Source organism: Capra hircus, chromosome 5 (assembly GCF_001704415.2).
Source record: "Capra hircus breed San Clemente chromosome 5, ASM170441v1, whole genome shotgun sequence".
Classification (NCBI taxonomy): domain Eukaryota; kingdom Metazoa; phylum Chordata; class Mammalia; order Artiodactyla; family Bovidae; genus Capra; species Capra hircus.
Genome location: NC_030812.1, coordinates 26927808 through 26950177, shown reverse-complemented (window position 1 = coordinate 26950177; position 22370 = coordinate 26927808). Strand labels below are relative to the sequence as shown.

The 22370-nt window shown below is 48.9% G+C and overlaps 1 protein-coding gene and 1 long non-coding RNA gene across 2 annotated transcripts; one reads left to right on the top strand and one right to left on the bottom strand.

Moving 5' to 3' along the window:
• KRT77 (keratin 77) lies at window positions 550-14722 on the bottom strand. The gene is made up of 9 exons (XM_018047714.1): window positions 14061-14722; window positions 8216-8430; window positions 6953-7013; window positions 6358-6453; window positions 5218-5382; window positions 3609-3734; window positions 3272-3492; window positions 2822-2856; window positions 550-2375 (listed from the first exon to the last, which is right to left on the bottom strand). The coding sequence occupies exons 1-9, from the start codon at window positions 14622-14624 to the stop codon at window positions 2050-2052; spliced, it is 1809 nt and encodes a 602-aa protein (XP_017903203.1). The 5' UTR covers window positions 14625-14722; the 3' UTR covers window positions 550-2049.
• On the top strand, window positions 12845-18310 carry LOC102175478. Its single transcript, XR_001297608.1, has 3 exons — window positions 12845-12971; window positions 15704-15758; window positions 18248-18310. It is a non-coding gene; the product is annotated as an uncharacterized LOC102175478 (long non-coding RNA).

The following is a 22370-nucleotide window of genomic DNA, read 5'->3' as shown; positions in this document are numbered from 1 at the left end:
GTCTGGAGGGCCCCTCACAGCTGCTCTGACTCTGTTCCCCTATTTGTTCTACTTTCCAGCCCTTCAAGAGCCTGTTGGAACCAAACTTCCCTTCCCCAGCGTGTGCACCTCCTGCGGTCCCCACTGCTCCTGCACAGCGGGTCTGCCTCTGTCCTCAATATGGCCTTGCTTCCACCCTCAGGCCAGGGGGTCCATAGGGGCCCACACTCCAATTTCCTCTCCCACTGAACCCTCCCCGTTTGTGTTGTGAGTGCCTTCAGATTCCGAAATGTGTTCATTCAACATCACATTCCCAGTGCACAGGCCACTGCCTGCCACACAATGCGAGCAAAACAAATTCCTCCTGAACAAATGTGTAACTGACTTTTCAAAGATCAGCCACTTTAAGGTTTATATTAGTATGATTGTGTGTGCAAGGTTTTTGGGGATCAACTATTACTCATGCAATAAAAAACTAATAAAAGCTGTAAACTTTACTTTTCAATTATGAATAATTTCAGAAGCCTGCAGAAAGTAAAAAAAGAGTAAACTCATGTGATCAAACAGCAGTTTGGAGAACACAGAAAGTTTATTGTAGAGACACCAGAAATGTCAAGCCCTTCAAGGTACAACCTTCAACCAGGAGATGTTGAGGTCACAGTACTTCCTAGGGAACCCACACTGAGTCCAGCAGATGCCTCAGGAGTGTCACTGACATGGACATCGTATTAGGACTCAGCGAACAAGCGGAGGTAAATCCAGATCTAAGCAGCAAAGCCGGCCGTCTCTCAAGGCCCACAAAGCCCCATTAGTTGGTCATACTTTCCCCATCCTGTCCCCTCCAGCATTTCTCAAGTATCTTACGTGACACCCAAAATAAACAGTCAGAGTCTCACAAAGAGAGAATCACAGAGAACAAGAGTCAGGAGGAACTTTGCGGTCTGGGAAGAGCATGAAGCTGTACCTTGCAAACAACAGGCAGCTTGCAGACCAGTTCAGGGTTGAACCTTCCCAAGACCCAAGTGTGATTCTCAAACTCCTCAGGGCTTGGGCACCTGGACAGATCAGTGCTGGGCTGCACGTGCCCAGACTGCTGGGCAATTCTCCAGCAGAGTTCCGGAGGGGCCACACTGCCAAAGAATGGAGCTTCCAAAGGAAGTCAGGACAGAATAGAACCAGACTGCTGTCCATCGACTCCTTCACTCACTGCTAGTTACAGTCCTCCCTGAAGACGAGCATTTCTGCTTTCTGGACACCCCGTCTTGGGCTGTTAACCCAAGGGATAATGTTTCCTGACACAGAGATTCAGAATCAGGACCAGACAGGACTTACAGGTGTCTGATGTGTAAATCCACACTCTCCAGCAATAGTGATGGATGGGGCTACAGACCAAGAGGCAGGAACCGACCCCTGGCACAGAAGTTCTCCTTACCAAGGTGGCCTGCCTTTTCCTCAGCTACTCACCCAAAGACCTCATTTTCAAGTCCCCTAAGGCAGCGTTCCCCAACCTTTTTAACACCAGGGATTGGTTTTGTGGAAGGCAATTTGTTCCTGGATCAGAGGGTGGGGGGAAATGGTTTCTGGATGATTCAATTGCATTACATTTATTGTGTATCTTATTTCTATTATTATATCAGCTCTGCTTCAGGTCATCAGGCTAATATTAGATCCTGGAGGTTGTGAACCCCAGCCCTAAGGAATGGATTATTATTCACAGAGAAGCCCAGGTGCGAGAAGGGGAGCCTGGAGTGAGAAAAAGAACCTGGAGTGAGAAACCTAGTATACCTGACATCAACTCTCCATTATCCGCAAGTGTCCCCAAGCTGGGCCAGCTGAGGCATCTGGCTTGAGAATGTGCCTGGCTGTGTTTGGACTACCGGTCAGTGCCCTCCAAATAGAGATTTGCCGTTTGGGATCATCCATCTGATTCCCTGTCTAGAGTGGAATTTATTAGCAAAACTGCTGAGACCCATCGGGAAAAGGTAAGGGGATCGGGGTCAGGAAGGGCGTGGCGGGTGGGGTCAGGAGGTGGTGCTTGTGAGCCGCGAGGCGTTGCAGAAGCCTGGCGCTCTACTCCAGGATTCGCCTGCGGGAGGTGCTGGTAGACGTTTGGATTATCTGCATTCGGGAGGCGCCGCCGCTTCCGCCCCCGTGCTTGCTGCTACTTTTGCTACTCCCTCCGGAGCTCCCACTGCCGCTCCCATAACCGCCTCCACTGCCCCCTCGAGAGCCTCCTCCGTAGCCGCCCGAGCCCCCGCGCGAGCCGCCGCCGCCGTAGCCTCCACTGCTGCCGCCGCCTGCGTAACCTCCGCCGCCGCCTGCGTAACCTCCGCCACCGCTGTAACCTCCAGAGCCCCGGGCACCTCCGCCGATGGTCAGCTGGCTGCTCTGCACAGCTGTGGGGGCAAGGACAGCCCACAAGGGGGTTAGAGGGCTGGGCAGGGCGGACCCACCTGCACCTACCCTCAAAGCAGCCCCCTACATCCTTCATCACTGGCCGCATCTGACTTGCCAAAAGCATGGATCAAAGTCTCCCCCTTTCAGAAGTATTCTTCCTAATACAAAGGAATGTAGGGCGCATTTTCATTATTGCTACACCCTGAAGAATTCTGAGCCACTACTAATTATTAGGCATCATAAAAATCAAAATAAAGGAAAACTAAAGTCGTATATTATTTCAACCTATTTCTCTGGGCTGTGCAGTTGTCCTTGCTTACTCTGCTTTTCGTTGTGTAGGACTGGACACAAAAATGCCGGCTGCCAGATTTCTGCTGGCCAGTCTTCTCATGGGCCCTCCCTCCCCCAGCCCCAACCAGCCCCACTCCTGGGCTCTGCTACTTACAGATGCTCACTTGGCTCTGCAGCTCCCCTGACATCCTGTAAAAACCAAGGTGCGCACAGTCAGCATTACCGGCAAAGCCTGAAGGAAAGCAATCACCAGCCAGGAGACATCAGGAGCAGGGGAGGTGTGCTGGGAGCAGAGAGGTCAGGGAGCCAGTGCAGGCAGAGGGAATCTGAAGCATTTTCATGAAGCCTTTTAGCGTTGGGGGTCACCACTTGGCTGCAGTGGCTTAAGTTGTGGTATTAGGGACGTTGCCCTGGGGAATAGGACAGTGATGACAATGATGCTCCCTACTCGCATGTCCTCTGCTTCTGACTTGAACATTTCTGCTCACCCTGAGTTACCAGTCTTCCCAGGAAAGCTGGGATTGTATAAATAGACACTCTCTAAATAATCCCACTGCTCCAGGGCTGCACCCAGCCTGCGCTCTGGCCCGGAGACACAGCCCACCTGCTCTCCTCTCCCTCCAGCAGCTTGCGGTAGGTGGCAATCTCCACGTCCAGGGACAGCTTAGCTCCCAGCAGCGCCTGGTAGTCACGCAGCAGGCGGGCCAGCTCCTCCTTGGACTGCTGCAGGGCGGCCTCCAGGTCCTGCAGCTTCTGCTGTGCATCCTGGAGAGCCTGTTGTCCCCTCTCCTCTGCATCAGAAATGATGGTGTGCATCTGCTCAATCTACTCGGGAGAGTCAAGGAGAAGAACCATGGGGGGCATGAGTTTCCAGAGCTTCATGAGGCAGGGCGTCATGGGAGGTAGAAGCGCTGATCAGCCACCCTGAGCCTACATCTCACCTGCTTCTTGACGTTGCCAATCTCTGCCTGCAGCCTCTGGATGGTGAGGTTGAGTTCAGAGATCTCCATCCTGCTGGTCTGCAGCTCATCTCCATGTCTTCCCGCTGTGATCTGGAGCTCCTGGTACTGAGGGTCAAGGGCAGCATCAGGGTCAGCCTGCTGCTCATCACACACTCCTCTAGGAAGGAGTGAGTCTGCCTTCCCAGACCCTGCCCAAGGCTGCTCTCTCCTAGGGAAGGTCCCAGAGTAAGCCTCCCTAGAGCTGTGATCCCCCATACACACGCTCACACTTGTACCAAACCTCCCTCATCTGAACTGTGACACCACACACACAGATATGCGCACACACACGCACACACACAGATGCCTATAACTCGAGACAGAGATTCAGACTCAGGACTAAACAAGACAAACCTGCTTCTTGATGCCCCCTTTTACCTCCTTTTTCCCACATCTAAACTTTGCCCATACTGGGCCCCTCTCACTTTTCCCATCCCACCATATTCCTTCCTCCCCTTTTCCAAAATGATTTCTCTAACACTCAGGACCTTACTTCTTCAGAGGCCCTCAGCATGTTCCCTCTTGATTCCCATTTTCCTCTCTATCTCCATTCCTGTATCTATGGGCTCCATCAAGAGGACCTCCATCTGCATGCCATCGACAAAACCAGGCTCTCGATGACTGTTACAGAGGAAGCAGAGCGGGGTGCCTCTGAAGAAAACAAGGGTGGACTCCAGTGCATCTCTGCATTCTGAAGTCTTCACTGTTGACCATCTATCTCCCCAGTCTGTTGCCAGACCCATGGCACTCAGAACACCTGCCTGCAGGATAGTGGGCTAGAGGCCAGCCACGATTGGAGATGGTAACAGGTGATCCACGAAACAGATCTCAAGCTCCAGGTGTTCAGAATTGAGTGACTGGCCTGTGACTCTTTAACTGCCGTGTTCGCCCTCCAGAAAGTTCTGAGTCCATTTATGTTAAACAAGTCACCAAGGGTGTGCCCCAAAACTTAGCTACAAAGATGTTTATCTGAAAACTGGAGACATATTCTTACCACGCAATACCACACTGCTCTTAAAAATGATGTCAAATATTTAATGTCAGAGAAAGGTATTCTCAAGTAATAAATGAAAGAGAAAAATATTAAAAGATATTTTTAAAGATATCATTATGAAAAAATAAGAAAACATCATGGTGGCTGACAGCATGGATGTGTAGATGGTGCACCTGAATTTTCTGCCTCTGCTACTTCCCAACCATAAGAGCTCTACTATTATTGGTAACCTCATACTCTATTATTGGTAAAACAATAAATGAATCTTTACCTCATAGCGTTGTTGTAAGGAGTAAATGAAATTCTGTGTATAAAAGCACTTAGTGCAGTGCCTGATAAGTGTGAGTTTTCAATAAAGGTTAGCTACAAAGAACAAGTGGAAAATATGCTGACATATTCATAGTGGTAGTGGGATATGAGTAATCTTTAGCTGTAATCTTGAAATTTTCTATAGCAAACATGTTTTACTTTAGAAATAAGAAAAAGACAATACAAGTTCTGGGAGGTGTGCTCGGTTCAGGGTACCAGGCCTGGGCTGGGGATGGTGATGCTCACCTTGGTCTGGTACAGGGCCTCAGCCTCGTCCTTGCTCCTTTGTGCAATCTCCTCGTACTGGATCCTCACGGCATCGATGATGCTGTCCAGATCCAGGGAGCGGTTATTGTCCATGGACAGGATGACGTTGGTGTCAGTGATGTTGGTCTGCATCTGAGACAGCTCCTGCAAGGCATGGAACACAGGCTGACTTCTTCCACTCCCCTCCCGGGACCTCAGTTTCCCTCTATGCCCCCTCCCAAGGCTCTCTGGGGAAGTCTTAAGAGAGAAAAGCTCTCTGGGAAAAGCTCTTAGAATCACTGTTGTGTGCCTAGAGGGACCTTCTTAAAGGTACAGGCATCCAGATCTTGGGTCAGAGGAGAAGAAGGGAGCCTGAACTCAGGGCTGCCCATCATGCCTTTCCTGGACCCTCCATCCCGCCTTACTCTGGCTTGGCCGCCATCTTGAGCTGGACCCCCAGCCAGGCAGGCTTGTTCCTTGAGAGCACATGAGCTCCCAGAGGCAGCAGAAAGGACTCCATGTGTGTAGACACTCAGACTCGCTTTAGCATCTGGGCTCTACCGCTAACCAGCTCGGTGACTGAGCAAGGAACTCAGTCTCTCAGTGCCCCTGTTCTCTCATCTATAGACTGGAGATACCCAAGACCCAGTACTGCTCCCAGCACAGCATCCAGTCCAGAGAAGGTGCCTCCAAGTTAGACCAGGGTTGGGAAGCATGTGTTATCCCCACCTCTCCAGTCTTCATCTGTGTTCCCTTTAAGACCCATACTGCCCTCTCCCACAGAGTTCCCTGATGGCCCCATCTACTCCCCATTGCTGATAAAGCTGTCTGGCTGGTTTTACCCCATATGTCCTGGGCATTAACCTTTCTTTCCAGACAGAAGCAGAGACTGTCTCACCATCTCCCAACTCCCATCTCCAGGGCCCCACCCGGAATCCTGAGCTTTGGGGGTTGAAATGATTCTGACTCCAGGCCCGCAGACTTGAGGTGACTGGGGAGAGGCACCCCCAGGGGGTAAGGTTGGGTGTCAGACTTTCCCCCTCTTACATCCCACACCCCCTGACAGATGTAGAAAAGCGAAAGGTTTCTTATGAGGACTGAGCTCATCATCTCATAGAAATATTTGAGATATTCACTCACCGATTGAAATAAATATTTCAGGAAATCGACCTCCTCAAGCAGAGTGTCTGCCTTGGACTGCAGGTCCACTTTGCTCAGATAAGCAGAATCCACATCCTAAACAGCAAGCGAAGACAGTCTGACTCGGTTGCCCTGCCACCAGCTGTCTGGGCAGCCTTGGGCAAATGGCAAAACCTCTCTGGGTTTATTTCCTTGCCTGCAAATTTCCTCTCCTCACTCAAAGAAGGAGCCAGCAAACCTGGGCTTTCCAGGCCAGAAGGAAGTGTCCATCAGCTCCTCATCCTGGCCAGTCATGCAAAACACCCCAGGTCCTAAGGCTCCCACACAACACACTCACATGCTGCCCATTAATTTAATTCCACTTTCAGGACTCTGGAGAGATTAAACACTCAAAAACTTTTCAAGATTCATATAGCAACACACTTTTGAGACTTACTGCTTCAGGGTCAGGGCCCCAGCATTTAGGAAACACCCTTGACAAGCTGGCCCCAAGCTCACTTGTCCACCCCTCAGTTCTACCGCATCCCAAAGGAGTCCCTGCCTCTTCTCAGCCTCCTGAACCCACAGTCCCCCTCTGGACACCCCCATCCCTCACCTTCTTCAGGACAACAAAGTCATTCTCACTGCTAGTCCTCCGGTTGATTTCTTCCTCATACCTGTTGGGGTGAGGTCAGAAACACAGACAGGCTGCAAGGGCTGACCTTGGCTCCTTGAGATTTTTCCTTGCAGTGGGAGGCTCAGAATTGCCCAGACTTTTATGGTCCTGGACTCTGGCTGTCCCCTGCCAGGGCCTGCCACTCTCACTGACAAGCAGCTGGAGCCACCTCCTGGCTCTCCAGGTCAATAGAGGGCACAACCCCACAATGTGGAAAATCCAGGGCCACATAGAATGTCCCCCAAATGTCCTTTTTATTTTAATATCTTACCTTTGTACATTTGTCCAGTTCGATCATTTTTTTAATGATAACCTAAATAGCAACCACTTTTACTAAATTTTTTTTAAAGAGAAAAAAATTTCACCTGCTGTTCTGCCCCCATCACCTTCAGTGTGCATTTCATTTCCCCCTTGTTGACTCACACACATGTGACTGCTCAACGCAGTAAGCACGTCAAGATGAGTTAAGAGAAGCACCCTACACCCCCAGCAAAGAGGGGACGGGACCGTGGGGGAGGCTGCTCAGTTGCCTGTATGGGACAGGAGCAGCTGACCTAGAATTAAGTAAGTCTTGTCACTCCTACCATTATTACTAATAATAGCTAGTGCTTATTGAGTGCTTCATATGTGCAAAAACAGTCTAAGAACTATTAAGAATATTTTATCTAAACCAGTGGTTCCCCATATGTGGCTCCCAGTCCACCAGCATCAGCATCACTCGGAGGCATATTAGAAATAAAAGCCCTCTGGGCCCATCCCAGACCAATCTGATTCCAACAAGCTGGTGCATGCTCAAATTTGAAGGCCATAGATCTCCCCCTCAGAGCACTTCAACAAGGAGGATACTCACTATCCCTACTTTACTAATGTGAAAACCAAAGGCTTAGAAAGCTGACCTTGCAGGCAGTCAGAAAGTGGCTAAGCCCACCCTGGAACCCAGGCTTATGTGACTCCAACATCCATGAAGGTCCTCTGCTTCCCCTCCCGACCCAATACAATTGAGAGCTGACTGGCAATACCATCACTCCTGGGCTACCGTGTGCAAAATGGTGCCTGTGCAGTTACGTAGTGGTGCAGAGCCTGCCCGGCTGCGCCTGACATCCAGGGCCCCTCCACCCCTCACCCACTCACAGTAAGCCTTGCCCCGTAAGCCAGGCCCCTGCCTTGTTCCTCCCCACCCCTTTGTTCCTCCTGGAGCCTCACTTGTTCTTGTAGTCATCCACAACATCCTGCATGCTCCTGATCTCCGAACTCTGGCGCATCTGCTCCGCTCTGAGAAAATCCACCTGCCTCTGCAGCTTAATGATGTAGCTTTCAAAGACGGGCTCCAGGTTGTTGGTCTGAGTCGACGTGTTTACCTGCTGCAGTAGCTCCCATTTTGTCTGGAGCACCTGATTCTGCTGCTCCAGAAATCGCACCTAAGAACAGAAAACCTCCAAGTTCACCCCCAAGCCGTGGGTCCAAGAAGCAGTCCCACGAGTAGAAGCAGGTGCAGCCCCAGAGCATATCCAGACCTCAGAGAATCAGGATGCCCCTCCGGGGGCCAGAAGGCTCTCTTTTTCTAGGCTCTCTTTTTCTATCTCTCTAGGATACATGAGCTCAGTATGGTTTCCGATGGTTGACCAATGATTGCAAGGTCAACCTGCCGAAAAATTACACTAATCGAACTCTGCTGTTGAAGGCAAGTCCCCTCCATCCGAGTGGTACCCTGTTCCCTTTGGTTCTATCAGCTCACATGGTAGAGTTGCCCATCCCCGCCCTCAGCTCCCCATGCCAACCTCAGGAAATGGTGACCCAGAGCATCTGAAACACCGGCACACCCACGGCTCATGTCTCTCTGTGGCTGAAACACTTCATGTGATTGCGGAGAAGAGGAAGTAAGAGGAGGGGAGGAATAATTTTGACTTCGAATATTAAACTGATTCCTGAACACACTAGCCCAGGTGCCCCCATCCTGCGACCCACCACCTCTATTGCTGCCCAGTGTGTTTTTCAGGAAGGTCACCTCATTTAAATGTTCCCATGACCCAGACAGAATTTTTTTTTAAAAGCATGAAATTTTAGCCATGTTTTTATATTGAGGTATAGTTGATTGACAGTGTCGTGTCCGTTTCAGGTGTGCAGCAAAGAGATTCAGTTACACATATACATGTATCTATTCTTTTTCAAATTCTTGAATTAGGAGCTCGGGATTGACATCTACACACTACTATATTTAAAATAGGTACCAACAAGGACTTACTGTATAGTACAGGGCACTCTGCTCAATACTCTGTAATAACCGAAGAGGGAAAAGAATTTTGGACAGAAGTTTTAAAGTAGGTACATTTTTTTAAGTTATGTAATTCTTTCTAGTGCCCCAAAGTAAGGACTTTGACGTTGCCTGTGTGAGAGTTGTGTGTGCACACTCAGCTGTGTCCAACTCTTTGCAACCCCATGGACTATAGCTCACCAGGCTCCTCTGTCCGTAGAATTTTCCAGGCAAGAATCCTGGAGCTAGTTGCCATTTTCTCCTCCAAGGGATCTTCCCAACCCAGGGATCGAACCCGGGTGTCCTGCATTGCAGGCAAATTCTTTACCATCTAAGCCATAACTAATCTCATTACTGTTCAACAAATGCTTCTTTAGGTATTTCCAAACTCAGGGATCGAACTAGTATTTGGGAAACCCCCATGTTGCAGTTTCCTTCATTAGCACAGAGGATGGAGAGCTGACCTCACACTACAGCTGCACACATGAAGGTCAAGTACAGGCTCCAGAAAGCTGGCTGGCTGTGCAGATCCAGTCCTGGACTGTCTTTCCCATGATGATTATAAATTTTCGTCCTACCTCCACCGGCTGCCTGCAGGGGGAGACTCCCCTCCCGTGCCTTAAGTGAGGACAGTGGATTTCTCCATGCTTTGCTCAGGTGTGTGTACACACACACACACAAACACATACCCACCCACACATACCCACCCACATACACATAAATACACACACACACACATGCCCTCCAGGAGCCACCCAGAAGATGTGGGAAGTGGTGGGGGAGGAGGCTAACACACTCTTTTGCGTTGTCAGAGAACCATGAAGATAGTTCTCCACAATGCTTAAGGAGTTGAGGGCGGACAGAATTCCCAGCCTTGAGACTGTCCATCTGAGCAGCCAGCCCTTATTAACTTCCTTTGGCTCTGACTCTAGGCTGGAATGTGCCCAGAGAATACTCTTTCCCATGGCTTGTTTTTGTTAGCTTTATCAAAGCAAGAGATAAAGCAGCCACCCTCACAGCTTGTCCACCTGGTTTGTGACATCCCCATGAGAAATCCCTGCCACCCGGCCAGTTGTCACTCTGGTGGCAATCCCAGGGAGGGGAGAGACTGGGTGCTCTGTGTTGTGGGCACCAGAGGAAAGGATCTTATGGTCCCACAGGGAAGCTCTATGTCAAACAATGAAGGGGCAGTGGGACAATTCTGAGTGCTAAGGGGTTAGCCAAGCCCCCACCCCAGGTGAAGACACTATGGCTTTCATTGGTCACCCAAACTGCAGAGTCAGAGGCTGACTTCAGGCAGTGCCAGGCAATTTTCATGAGATTTAACCACTGTAAAAATCACTGAAAGCCATCATAATCTTTCCCCAGGGGCCCCTAAACACTGCTGGGCTGTGTCCCAGCAGCAGTACTCAGGAGAAGCCCGGGTAACCCAGATCAAACTTAACATAGTGCAGAGTTAAGCTTCTTCCTGGATAAAGCACACCCCACTCGACCTCCTGTGGCCCTCTCCCCCTGCAAATGACACTCCAATCACCTCCTAGTGCTTCCAGCAGCCTAGGTCTCCCCAACTCTTTGCCTTACGAAGTCCTAGTCTCTCTTTAGATCTCAACTAGGGTGGCACCCCGGGGTCTCCCCCTCATAACCCCCTGTTCTTTTCCCCTGTGGCATCTATCGTGATTTCAGTCCTTTCTTTTTTAGCACATTCCTCCCCACAATGGGATGTGAGCCCCAGGAAGGCAGGCTTTGTTCTCCAGTGGACACCAGGTGCTGAGACCCGTAGACACACAGCACCCAGCACAGAGAGTACACTTCATAAACACCGTGGACTAATGAGATGCTAAGACTTTGGCGCTGCTGCTAGTGTCGACCATCCACCCTGCTCATTGGCCTGAACAGAGGGTTCAAGCTCAGCTGAACAAAGCCAGGGCACTGTCTCTGTGGGAAGAACTGGGTCCCTCATCCTTTTTTCCTGGGATCCCTTTCCTTTGCCATTAATTCTAAAAAATAAAAAAAATTTTTAAAAACCTGCCTTTGTCTCCATTCCCACTCTCTGAGAGCCCAAGTTTGACACCTGAAGGGTTGACTCAATTTTTCACTCAACACATATGTATTGAGCAGCTGTCAGATCCCCGACAGTATTCTGGGGCTGGAGATACAGCTATAAATAAAACAGACAAAATACCTGCATTCTAGGAGTTCACAATCTATTTGAAGAGATGACTATAAGGAAACAAATGTGAACTACACAGTTTGTTGAATGGCTGTAGGGGCCATGGAGAAAAGCAACACACCTATGGGGGGTAGGGATGCTGATAGGGGGTACGCCTTTAAATAGGGAGATCAGGGAGGCCTCACTGAGACAGCAGTGTGTGAGCAAAGACCTGAAGGAGATGAGGGGTTCGGCTGGACCACTCCTTAGAGGGAGGAGTTCCAAGCAAGGGGAATAGCAAGTGCAAAGTCCCTGAGGCAGGTCCACGGTGGGGTACAGGAGGATGAGGGATGTAATAGCATGCCAGTGAGCAAAAGGAAAACAGGAGTAGAGTCAGAGAAGGTGTACAGGGTCACGTTGTTGAGTTGTACCTTGGTGAGCTAAGTTCCTGCCTTCACTCTGCTCACTAAACCTTGCAGTTTGAGAGTGGTTCTACCCAGTACCAGCAATGTGGCCTCAGTCTCACAAATGCAAGCCAGGAACTAGCAGCAGCTATGGGTTAGAGGGCCAGATCATATAGACCCTAATAAGATCATGGCTATTATTTCTGATGAGACAGGAAGCCAACAGAGGGTTCAAATGGAGTGATGTGGTATGTTTTTAAAGGATGGCACTGGTGTGGTGCTGAGAATAGGATGCACAAGATTAAAGGTAAACACAGGAAGATCAGGTCAGAAGGTAGGGTCGGAAGCCACTGTGATAGAAGCCTTCTCTCTTCCAGCCAGGCCAGAGCCCTCCTGGATAAGTACTTTCCTCGTGGTCACCACAGTCCAGGCCCTCAGAGAAGGGCAGGAAACCATAGGCACTTGAACTTTGGCCTGTGCCCTCAGCCCCATGCCATAAACCTGAACAGATGTCCTGTTAATGGCTGCTGCTGCTGCTAAGTCGCTTTAGTCGTGTCCGACTCTGTGCAACCCCATAGACAGCAGCCCACCAGGCTCCCCCGTCCCCAGGATTCTCCAGGCAAGAACACTGGAGTGGGTTGCCATCTCCTTCTCAGGAACCACAATCAAATCAGTCTCAGGAGATCAGCTGCCCATGGCCATTTCTACAATCCCCAACCCTGTCTTCTTCCTGCCTTTGATACAGCTTGAACTTTCAGTGGTATCTCCTTCATCTGTCATCTCCTTGTTCCCATCAAACCCTCTTAGTCCCTGCATATACCTGAGGTGTGATTATATTCAGCCAAATGTCTCATCCAAGGTGATCAGAAGCAGTCAGAAGCACTTTGCTCTGTTGAATTCCCCTTTGGCTGCCTCTGGACTTCAACATTCTTATCCCTCCACCCCCAACTCACCCACGTGCCCTGGCCCCAGCTTTCACCCAGATATCAGAGGCCAGGTACACAGACCAGTGGCGGACTTTGGCAATGGCTACCCTGCAGTCAGAGATAGGTCAAGCTTTGGCCTCAACACTGAACTCCTCTGAGGTCTGAGGGAGTGTCACCGAGCCTGCAGGGGTCTCTGGATCCCAGGGTGCTTCCCACTACATCCCCAAAGGTAAAGAAATTTCTGGGGAACCTCCAGTGGCTTCTCTGCCTCCACCACCTTTGGACAAAAGGAAATGCTGGTGGAAGTTCTCTTCCATATCTCTTCTGCTAGCCCCTGCTTGGTGGTTTGGACTCAACCCAATCTAACCTGAGGTTTAAACTAGGGAGAAGGGGGTTTTTTGGCTCCATCTGGCCTATTCTTGGCCCTGGATGAGCTAAAATGAGGAGCTCAGACAGACTCCTATATAGCAGGGCATTGGCTTTGACCGCCAGCAATCCCCACCAGAGTTGTCAGCTTGGTTCTGCTGGAGTGTGCCCGCTCGGCTTCGCTCTCCCTGCTCTGTGTCTCCGCTTTCCTCCTCCTTCCTCTCTTGTGCCATGTTCTCCAGAAATTGTAACCATTTGAAATTTCCTAAAAGCGCTAAACTCTCAGGCCTCCTGGTTCTTCTGCCTGGAAACTCCCTCTGCCCTGAGAACCTGTTTGACTCTTTCTCCACCTTCAAGACCTTTATCAGCCCAGAGCTCATCACAGCCTCCTTTGTGCTATGGCGCAGAGAGCAATGTTGTTATCAGGACACCTCCCACACACTGTCACAATCCTCCTCCCTTTAGCTCTGGGGCTCCTTGAGGGCAGGACCTGCAACACCTGGAGTGTCTGGCATACAGTAGATGCTTAGTAAATGTTTGTGGGCTGGATGACTATGTAAGTGGGTAGGTCCATGGATGGATGGATGGGTGGGTGGGTGAATGGGTAGATGGGTGAAAGGTATATGGATGAATGAGTAAATGGATAGATGGGTGGGTGGATGAATGGATGGATGGATGGATGGAAAGTGAAAGTGGTGAGTGAGATCACATCATGTATTTTGTCTGATGGGTATTTTCATTCCTTGGATCTGCTTTCCTGCCAAAATGAAAAGACAAAGATGAACCCCTCAAGAAGTCAAACGGAGGCCTAAATGAAGTCAATGCTTTCTTAAGGTCCCAGGACACCCACGCTGGAAGTGACTGTCACCACCAGAGACAATGTGATGAGAGGCGGCAGGGTACAAGGTCATTTGGTCAGAGCCCAGAGACTGCCTGCCCCTGAGGCACTCACCTTGTCAATGAAGGAGGCAAACTTGTTGTTCAGAACCATGATCTGCTCCCGCTCCCGCATCTTAACCCTCTGAATTTCAGGGTCGACCTCCAGGTGAAGTGGTTGTAAGAGGCTCTGGTTAATGGTCACTTCTTGGATACCCCCTGGGGGACAAGATGGACCAAAGCCCCCAAGCCCCAAATTGCCACCCCTAAACCCAGCACCCCCAAGACCACCTCCTCCATAGCCACCACCTCCAAAGCCACGACCCCCAAAACCACCACCTCCAAAGCTCCTGCCTCCAAACCCCCCTCCTGCTCCCCCACCCTGGCAGAAACCACTGGCACTTCTCCCCACTAGGCTGATGGAGATGCTTTTACTGCCACCCAGATTGTACAGGCTCCTGGAGGTAAACCCCCTTGCATGGCTCCCATACCCACCACCACCACTGCTGCACCTCCCTCGGGCCTGACACACAGACCTCACAGCCCGGCTCCCACCACCAGAGCCCACAGAGGAACCACCACTGTAAACCCGCCTGCTCCTGGAGCTGAACGCTGACTGGGAGCTAAACTGGTGGCTCATGGCTCCTGGAGCAACCAGAGACGCAGACAAGAGGAAGGGAATAAAAGGAGGCAGAGAATGGGGAGGGAAGGAGCTAAGACTCCTTTGGCGGGAGATCTGGCTCAGTCCCTATATATGCACACATTTGCTGGGCTGGGCACCTTCTGAAGCCTGGGAGCGGAGTATTTGTGTTTAGTTTGCCTTGCCAGCAACATCTGTTTAAAATCTCACACCTAGGAGTTGCAGAAATCACACTGCAGACAAACTTCCCCAACTCGATTATTTATCATTCATCTCTTGCCATTTAGAGATTAGAATGCAATAGTCTCTGCAGGTCAAGCAGCTGGAAACTCCTATACAGTTTTCCCCCCAAATCTTGATATCTTCTTAAGAAACTCCACCACTGAGTTGTTGGTTTGGGGGTGTGTCCAGGAGATCTGGGGCAAATCTAGGGGGTGTCCAGTTGCCTTGCAACCACAGCTGGGACCAGGGTGGAGACTTCACCAGCATTATCCTGGTGGGGCAACAGTAATGATCGTCCTACACCCTGGTTCTGCTCCCCACTGTTACCATCACCCAAATCTTGATCACAGAAAAACACGGTATTGTGGTCATTGAGTGCGAGTGAAAGCAGGGGACTCTGCCCAAGGCTGCCCACACTCTCTGGGTGCATCATGCGTCACTCCATACACTCGGGCTCCTCGAGTGCAGGACAGATGAGGTCCTGTGGCACCAAAGGTCTGTGGTTGTAGATTCATTGAGCATCTCGCAAGATTTAACATGGTCTTCTCATCCAAGAGACAAACTACCCTCAAATCTCTCTTTTTTATTTTTCTTTCCCCATCCCAATCTCTTATAGACTAATGCTTTTGTAAAATAGGATAAAAATGAATTACCCTTAATGGGAGATTTCTTTTGCATGCACGCGTGCTCAGTCATATCCGACTGTTTGCGACCCCATGGACAATAGTCTACCAGGGTCTTCTGTCCCTGGAGCTTTCCAGACAAGAATACTGGGATGGGTTGTCATTTCCTTAGCCAGGGGATCTTCCAGACCCATGGATCAAACCCACATTGACCTGCATTTTCTGCTTTGACAGGTGGATTCTTTACCACTGAACCACCTGGGAAAACCAAAAGGAGATTTTCTTTAAGGTATATGAAATACAAGCCTTATTTTTTTTTATTTTTAGATTAAACAGACCCAAAACTGTTACATTGCTAAAAGGAAAAATATTTGCAATTTGTTTCTAAATGATCATTCTCATATTTTGTATGTATCTCCTCTCAAACCAGTAACAAAGCACCTGTGGACCATATTTTGGAAAGCACTACCCCCAACAGCAAGTGTGGGCAAAGCTCATTCAACATGCATCGGTGTCAGCCTATTAAAAAAAAAAAAAAAGAGTGTGTTTGCCCTCTGGAACTAAATGGACGGTGACTTTCATCCAAAACTTATAACAATGACAAATATTATTGAGGGGGGAAAGCCCTAAATGTCCAGACTCAGAAAAATGACTAAATGATGGCTTGCCACTTTGATACAATTATCTAAAATTATCATTACAGAATGATACAACGTTAAATGAGGAAATACACAATGGTATCCATGCTATGAACCCATAAAAATTAAGAATGCCGAGAAGGCAGGTTTAAAAAGCAACATAGGAAGTGAATTGGTTTATTAAAGATTGTAGGTGGATTTTTTTTTCCTATGTCCTTCTTTGTTTTTGTGCAATAAGTAAACACTTTTGTGAAAGCTGAGACTGAAGTCCCAGCTGCCAACAGCTAGAGCAAGACAAGTGCTGAGGAGCACCAGCGAGCGGCATCCCAGGGATGAGAGGGGCTCTGTGGGCAGCCTCCATGCCTTCCTAACTGCTCGGCAATTGTTTAGTGGACAGTCTCCAGTAGACTCTATGTAAAAGAGAAAGTGAGCTTAAAATTTAGTCACAGAGCTGGTTGCAGCACCCAGCTCTGCTTTCACTGATCTTAGGCAAGTCACCTCCAGTAGAACCTCAGAAACTTAAAGAAATCAGAGTATCTGTTCCTCACAGAGTCAATCCCATAAGGCAAGTGAAAAAGCACAAAGCACTATAATATACTAAACAAACACAGATAGAGCTTTTCTCTGATCCTGGCAGGTTGACCAATGGCCCCTCTTTTCCTGGACTTTCACTGCTTAAACAAGGACAAGTCCTGGTCAAGTCAGGATGCTTGCCACATTAGTCTGGGCACCTCAAGTCTGCACAGCCCTAGTCCTGATCTTAACCCCCTCAGGGAGCTCTTGGTAATAAAGATAAGCTAAGCCTCCGCCTCTGGGCCCAAGAGACACAGGAGAAAACCAATAGACTCAGAGGAAGAAAAGGGGAACCAGGGATTGGGATGGGTCAGAGTGAGAGAGTGGCCTGAAGGCAGAGAAAGCAGGAAAAGTGGGAAAAAGATGATGGGACCCAGGTAGAAAGCAGCAGTGGTGTGGGGAAGATCCTTGGGTTGGGCATCTCAAAATCCGGCCTGCCTCTGCCCGTTCCTGGTCCCATGACTTGGACACTTAGCTCCTTGAGCCTCAGTTTCCTAATTTGCAAAATAAGGATAATCACCCTCGCTTCACAGGGTGACTCTAGTGAATAACTGAGATCAAATGTGAAAACTCCAGAGAGTCATACAAGTGGGTTCAGGTACCCCTGCCCCCTCACCTCCACATAACCTTTCCTGAAGGTTCTAGACCACGTGAGCCAACTTGTCACCTGCTGCGATGCTTTTTGCATCACTCACTTTCAACTCTTATTATGAAGAATGCCCATAATTAAACCTTTCATGTGTGTCTCTACCACCAACTAAACAGGAAGCTCAGGCTTATATTTACTCCCATATTGAACATGGGTACTTGGTCAATTGTGATGAAATAGAAGAGGAACCCCCAGAAAGCAGAATTTAGAAAACCCCTTTGGTCTCTGGCTGTGACTAGCTGCCAGCATCCAGTGCCAGCACCCCAGTCTGAGAGCTGGCTGACCCCTGGTAAACTACTGTCACTCCCTTGAAGGGCTGGGGCTAGGGAAGCTCAGCAAATATTACTATCTGAGTCTTTGGTGTAGGCTGAAAACTATTCTACTCCCTCAGCACAAAAGAAAACTGGCTTAAAGTGAAACAAGAGAGATTTTACTTGTCCAGAAGACTGATCTGGGGAAAATGTCAGACAGTGGATGAGGTTTCTAGGACAAATTGCTGTCCCCAAAGAAAAACCCTTCAATTGGTTGGACAGCACAGAGTAACGGATTCTAAACTTGCTACACATTGGAATCACCTGAGGAACTTCAGAAATCACTGTTGCCTGTGTCCACCCATAAGAACCGGTTCATTCATTTGGGGAGTTGTAGGCTTTGGAATTTTTAAATTCCAGGTGGTTTAAATGCGCAGACAAGTTTGGGAACCATTGACCTGGAGGAAGCAGAAGGATGATTGAGAATATTGAGATTCCATTCAGTCCAAGGACAAAAGAATAATGATCATAGCACTAATAGCCAACTTCTTACCAAGGGCTTTCAATGGACCAAGCACTGCACTGGTTCTGTAATGTGGATAATCTCATGAAATCTGTAAGTCAACATTATAAGGGAGGTATTCTTATTCTTACCCTCACTTTACAGATGGGGAAGAGGAGATTGGAGAGATCAAGTAGCTTATCTGAGAACTTACAGATGAAAGTGGTGGAATGGAGATTTGAACCCAGGCACTCCTACTCCAGAACCCACAGGTACTGCAGAAGAGGTGGGGTCTTTGGAGAGACAGGGTCCCCGCCTCCTCTCCACATCTCTTCTCACCTGCCATCAGTGCTGTCCTTAAATGGAAAGTAGAAAGTCAGTTGAGGGCTCCAGCTGGCCCTGCCTGTCTCCCAGGTACTGAAACCCAGAGCTGCCAAGAGGGTGAGGCCCAGGGCAGTAATCAGCTAGCAGATCACAGCCTCTGGCAGCAGTGGGAGGCAGAGTTTAAGAGGAGTTGCTGGTGTGACTGGCTGAGGCAGCCCCTGCAAAACCATCCCCATCTCACCCTGCATCTCCTAGGTCCAGAGGGGGATATTACAGGACAGCAAGGAAGTGGGGCAGGACATGAGGGCAGAGGCAGGACCCCTTGGGCAGAGAAAGGAGCAGAGGGAGAATTTCAATACCCGCCCCCGGTTGGGGAGGAGGGGAGAGATACAGCCCTAGTGTAGGTACGTGGGCCTTTAACCTTGAAATCAGAGCCTTGGGGACCCTGAGCACCAGAGGGAGGCAATAACGTGACGGGGATCAGGAAGAGCAGCCCCCAGGATGGATTTGAAATTCCTAGCCTGGGCTTCCCACACCCTCAGACCAATATTCTGCCTGCGGAGAATCAGACCTAGACAGTTGACAAGACCATCAGCCCAGCAGCTTAATTTTATGAGAAGGAAATACAAAAAAGAAAAGGACTTGGTCAAGGCTACAGGGGAAAGTTGGTGGGGTAGCCAGAACTAGAGCTTGAATAGCCTCCCTCCCAATCCAAAAAAGAACCAGAGGCCTAGAGAAATTCCTGGCAGCCTCTTGGCTCCTGAAGCCTGGGAGAGATGGGATCCATGGGGAACTTGACCTTCAGTCTCCAACAGGCCCTCCTGCAGGGATGGGAAGATGGAGCTAGGCATGCGGGAACACCCATGTGTTCTCCCGATTCTGGGTTAGAGTGAGTGTTTGGGGCAGCGACTAAGGCCTCAATCTCCTCCTGAAGCCCCAAATCAGCCAGGACCCCACTTCTGACATCCTTTTGACTAGAATGCCACCCTGCCCTGGAAACTAAGGACCAGTCTTTCTTCCTCATAAAATCTAAGAAGTGTTCTTGGGCCAGAAGCCCCCACAAGGTCTCAGAGCAGCCCTGTACTTTCTCTTGGCCAAGGTCCAGAGATAATATTGTTCCAGGTAAATTAACTCCTCCATCCAACATGCTGGAAGTCTTGAGTATGTATACACCCATTTGTAAAGCTGGCAACTCTCTCTTGTCTCTGAGGGAGAAGAAGCGTCTGTGCAGACGTAGGCCTGAAGGGAAATAAGGCTGCTGGTTACACGTGGATTAAATTCCAAGAGAAACAGAAAGACTCCTGCCATAAACAGGGGTTGTCTAGGCAGAGGATGCCATTATATGTTGGATCAGATTGAGAGACAGGAAAGACTCAAGGTCTCAGTGCTAGGTAGCGGTGGGGTGAGGACCAGAATCCCAAGTTCTTGAGGGAAATGTGGTACTTATGGGAAACTGCAAGTAGTTAGGATGGATCACACCCAGGCAGCCTGATTCCTGGGTCTTACCACTGTACTTGCAGCTTCATGAGGCAGTTTAGGGTAGCTTTGGCATTTGGCTGCTGGTGTTTGAATTATTTCCCTCAAGAAAGTGAAGAAGAACTAAAGAGCCTCTTGATAAAGAGGAGAGTGAAAAAGTTGGCTTAAAGCTCAACATTCAGAAAACTAAGATCATGGCATCCAGTCCCATCACTTCATTGCAAATAGATGGAGAAACAGTGGAAACAGTGGCTGACTTCATTTTTCTGGGCTCCAAAATCACTACAGATGGTGACTGCAGCCATGAAATTAAAAGACACTTACTCCTTGGAAGAAAAGTTATGACCAACCTAGATAGCATATTCAAAAGCAGAGACATTACTTTGCCGACTAAGGTCTGTCTAGTCAAGGCTATGGTTTTTCCAGCGGTCATGTATGGATGTGAGAGTTGGACTATAAAGAAAGCTGAGTGCTGAAGAATTTATGCTTTTGAACTGTGGTGCTGGAGAAGACTCTTGAGAGTCCCTTGGACTGCAAGGAGATCCAACCAGTCCACCCTTAACGAGATCAGTCCTGGGTGTACATTGGAAGGACAGATGTTGAAGCTGAAACTCCAATACTTTGGCCACCTGATGCGAAGAGCTGACTCATTTTAAAAGACCCTGATGCTGGGAAAGATTGGGGGCAGGAGGAGAAGGGGATGACAGAGGATGAGATGGCTGGATGGCATCACCGACTCGATGGACATGGGTTTGGGTGGACTCCGGGAGTTGGTGATGGACAGGGAGGCCTAGCCTGCTGTGGTTCATGGGGTCGCAAAGAGTTGGACACGACTAAGCGACTGAACTGAACTGAGTTCACTTCTTTTTCTTGCCTCCATTTCCTCATTTGTAAAGTGGAAGGAAGAACACTGCCTGCCTCTGTGAAAATTAAATGAGTTAATGCTTTAAGATCTGTTACCAGAGCGCTAGCAAATTAGAAAGCATCCGTTTTCACAACTATTATGATGCTGCACAACATACACACATACCCGTTAACCAAATTGTACTTTCCATCCATCTGCCCTTAACACATGGGAAAGTCACTGTGAGCAGGAAAACATGTATTTGTGATATATTGTGGGGTTTTGTTTGGTCTTGTTTTTAAAAGAAGTTCAGCTTTTTTTTTTTTTTTTTTTAGGCTACAGTGCATGGCATGTGGGATATTAGTTCCCCAACCAGAAATCAAACCTGCACCCCCTGCATTGGAAGCTCTGAGCCTTAACCCCTGGATCACGGGGGAAGTCCCTGTGATACATTGCTAAGCCTACAAAAGATACAGGAAAGCTTTTCTTTAATCATGTACTTAAAGGAACATGGGAAGTTTTTAATCTGTTTGAAACAAGTTAAAAGTATCTCTTCTGTCCTTGGGCTAAAGGTGTGTTACACTGCATCACTGCCTGGAGGCGGGGGTGGGGGCGGTGTACCCAACAGTGGGTTTGCTTTTGAAAGGTGAGGCTACACCCCCTTGGAGCACAGGCTGCCATGGGCAGTTGCCAGGCTTCTCTCTGTCGGCCTCAGACTATTGCAGGTAAGCTTTTCACCTCAGAGCTAGAACATTCACTGTCAAAGCTGCAGTGATATGTTGTGTCTTTTTAGGCAGTGAGCATTTGGCAGCTGCGTGTTTACTTAGCAAAGAGTTTCTGGGATCACCTGGAGCTGTGTCCTCTCTTTCTGTTTATCCAACATCGTCAGTCTTCTATGCTGATGAGGACCACACTTTAAAGAGAAGGTACTCAGGCATACACTCACATTTGTCTACCTGCATGTCCCTGGTTTGAGTTGAACCTCCCAGACCCTGCACTGACCCTGTGTTCTACGCAAGTCCTCCTGGGTCTGCCTTGATTCTGTGCTGTAGCTGGGGTAAGGGTCAGGGGTGACCTGTCACAGGGCCATTCAGGGTCTTTGACAGTTCTCCTAACTTTATATTTGAAGGCTCCATACTCAGATGGTAAAGAATTTGCCTTCAGTGCAGGAGACCTGGGTTCGACTCCTGGTTCAGGAAGATTACCTGGAGAAGGGAATGGAAAACCACTCCAGTATTCTTGCCTGGAGAATTCCATGGACAGAGGAGCCTGGCGGGCTACAGTCCGTGGGGTTGCAAAGAGTTGAACACCACTGAGAGACTGACGCTTTCACTTTCACCTCATCATAGCAAACATGTTAAAATAGATATGCGATTTTGTGTTATAAAACACTCAAATTTTTACAATTGCTTTTGAAAATATACAACTATCAGCAACTAATTGAATTATGACGAGCTGTAATGACTGGACAATTTCAGACATTTCTGGAATGATTCAAAAGCAAGGAAATCAAACCTACAACTTTTTTTCAAGGGTAATGAAACTTTTATGAATTGAAAACCTGATCAATGAAGAAAGTTGGTATATGCCATGCATAGTCTTCAGTGGATAAAAGACACAGCCCCTCCTGTCTGGGAACTCTCA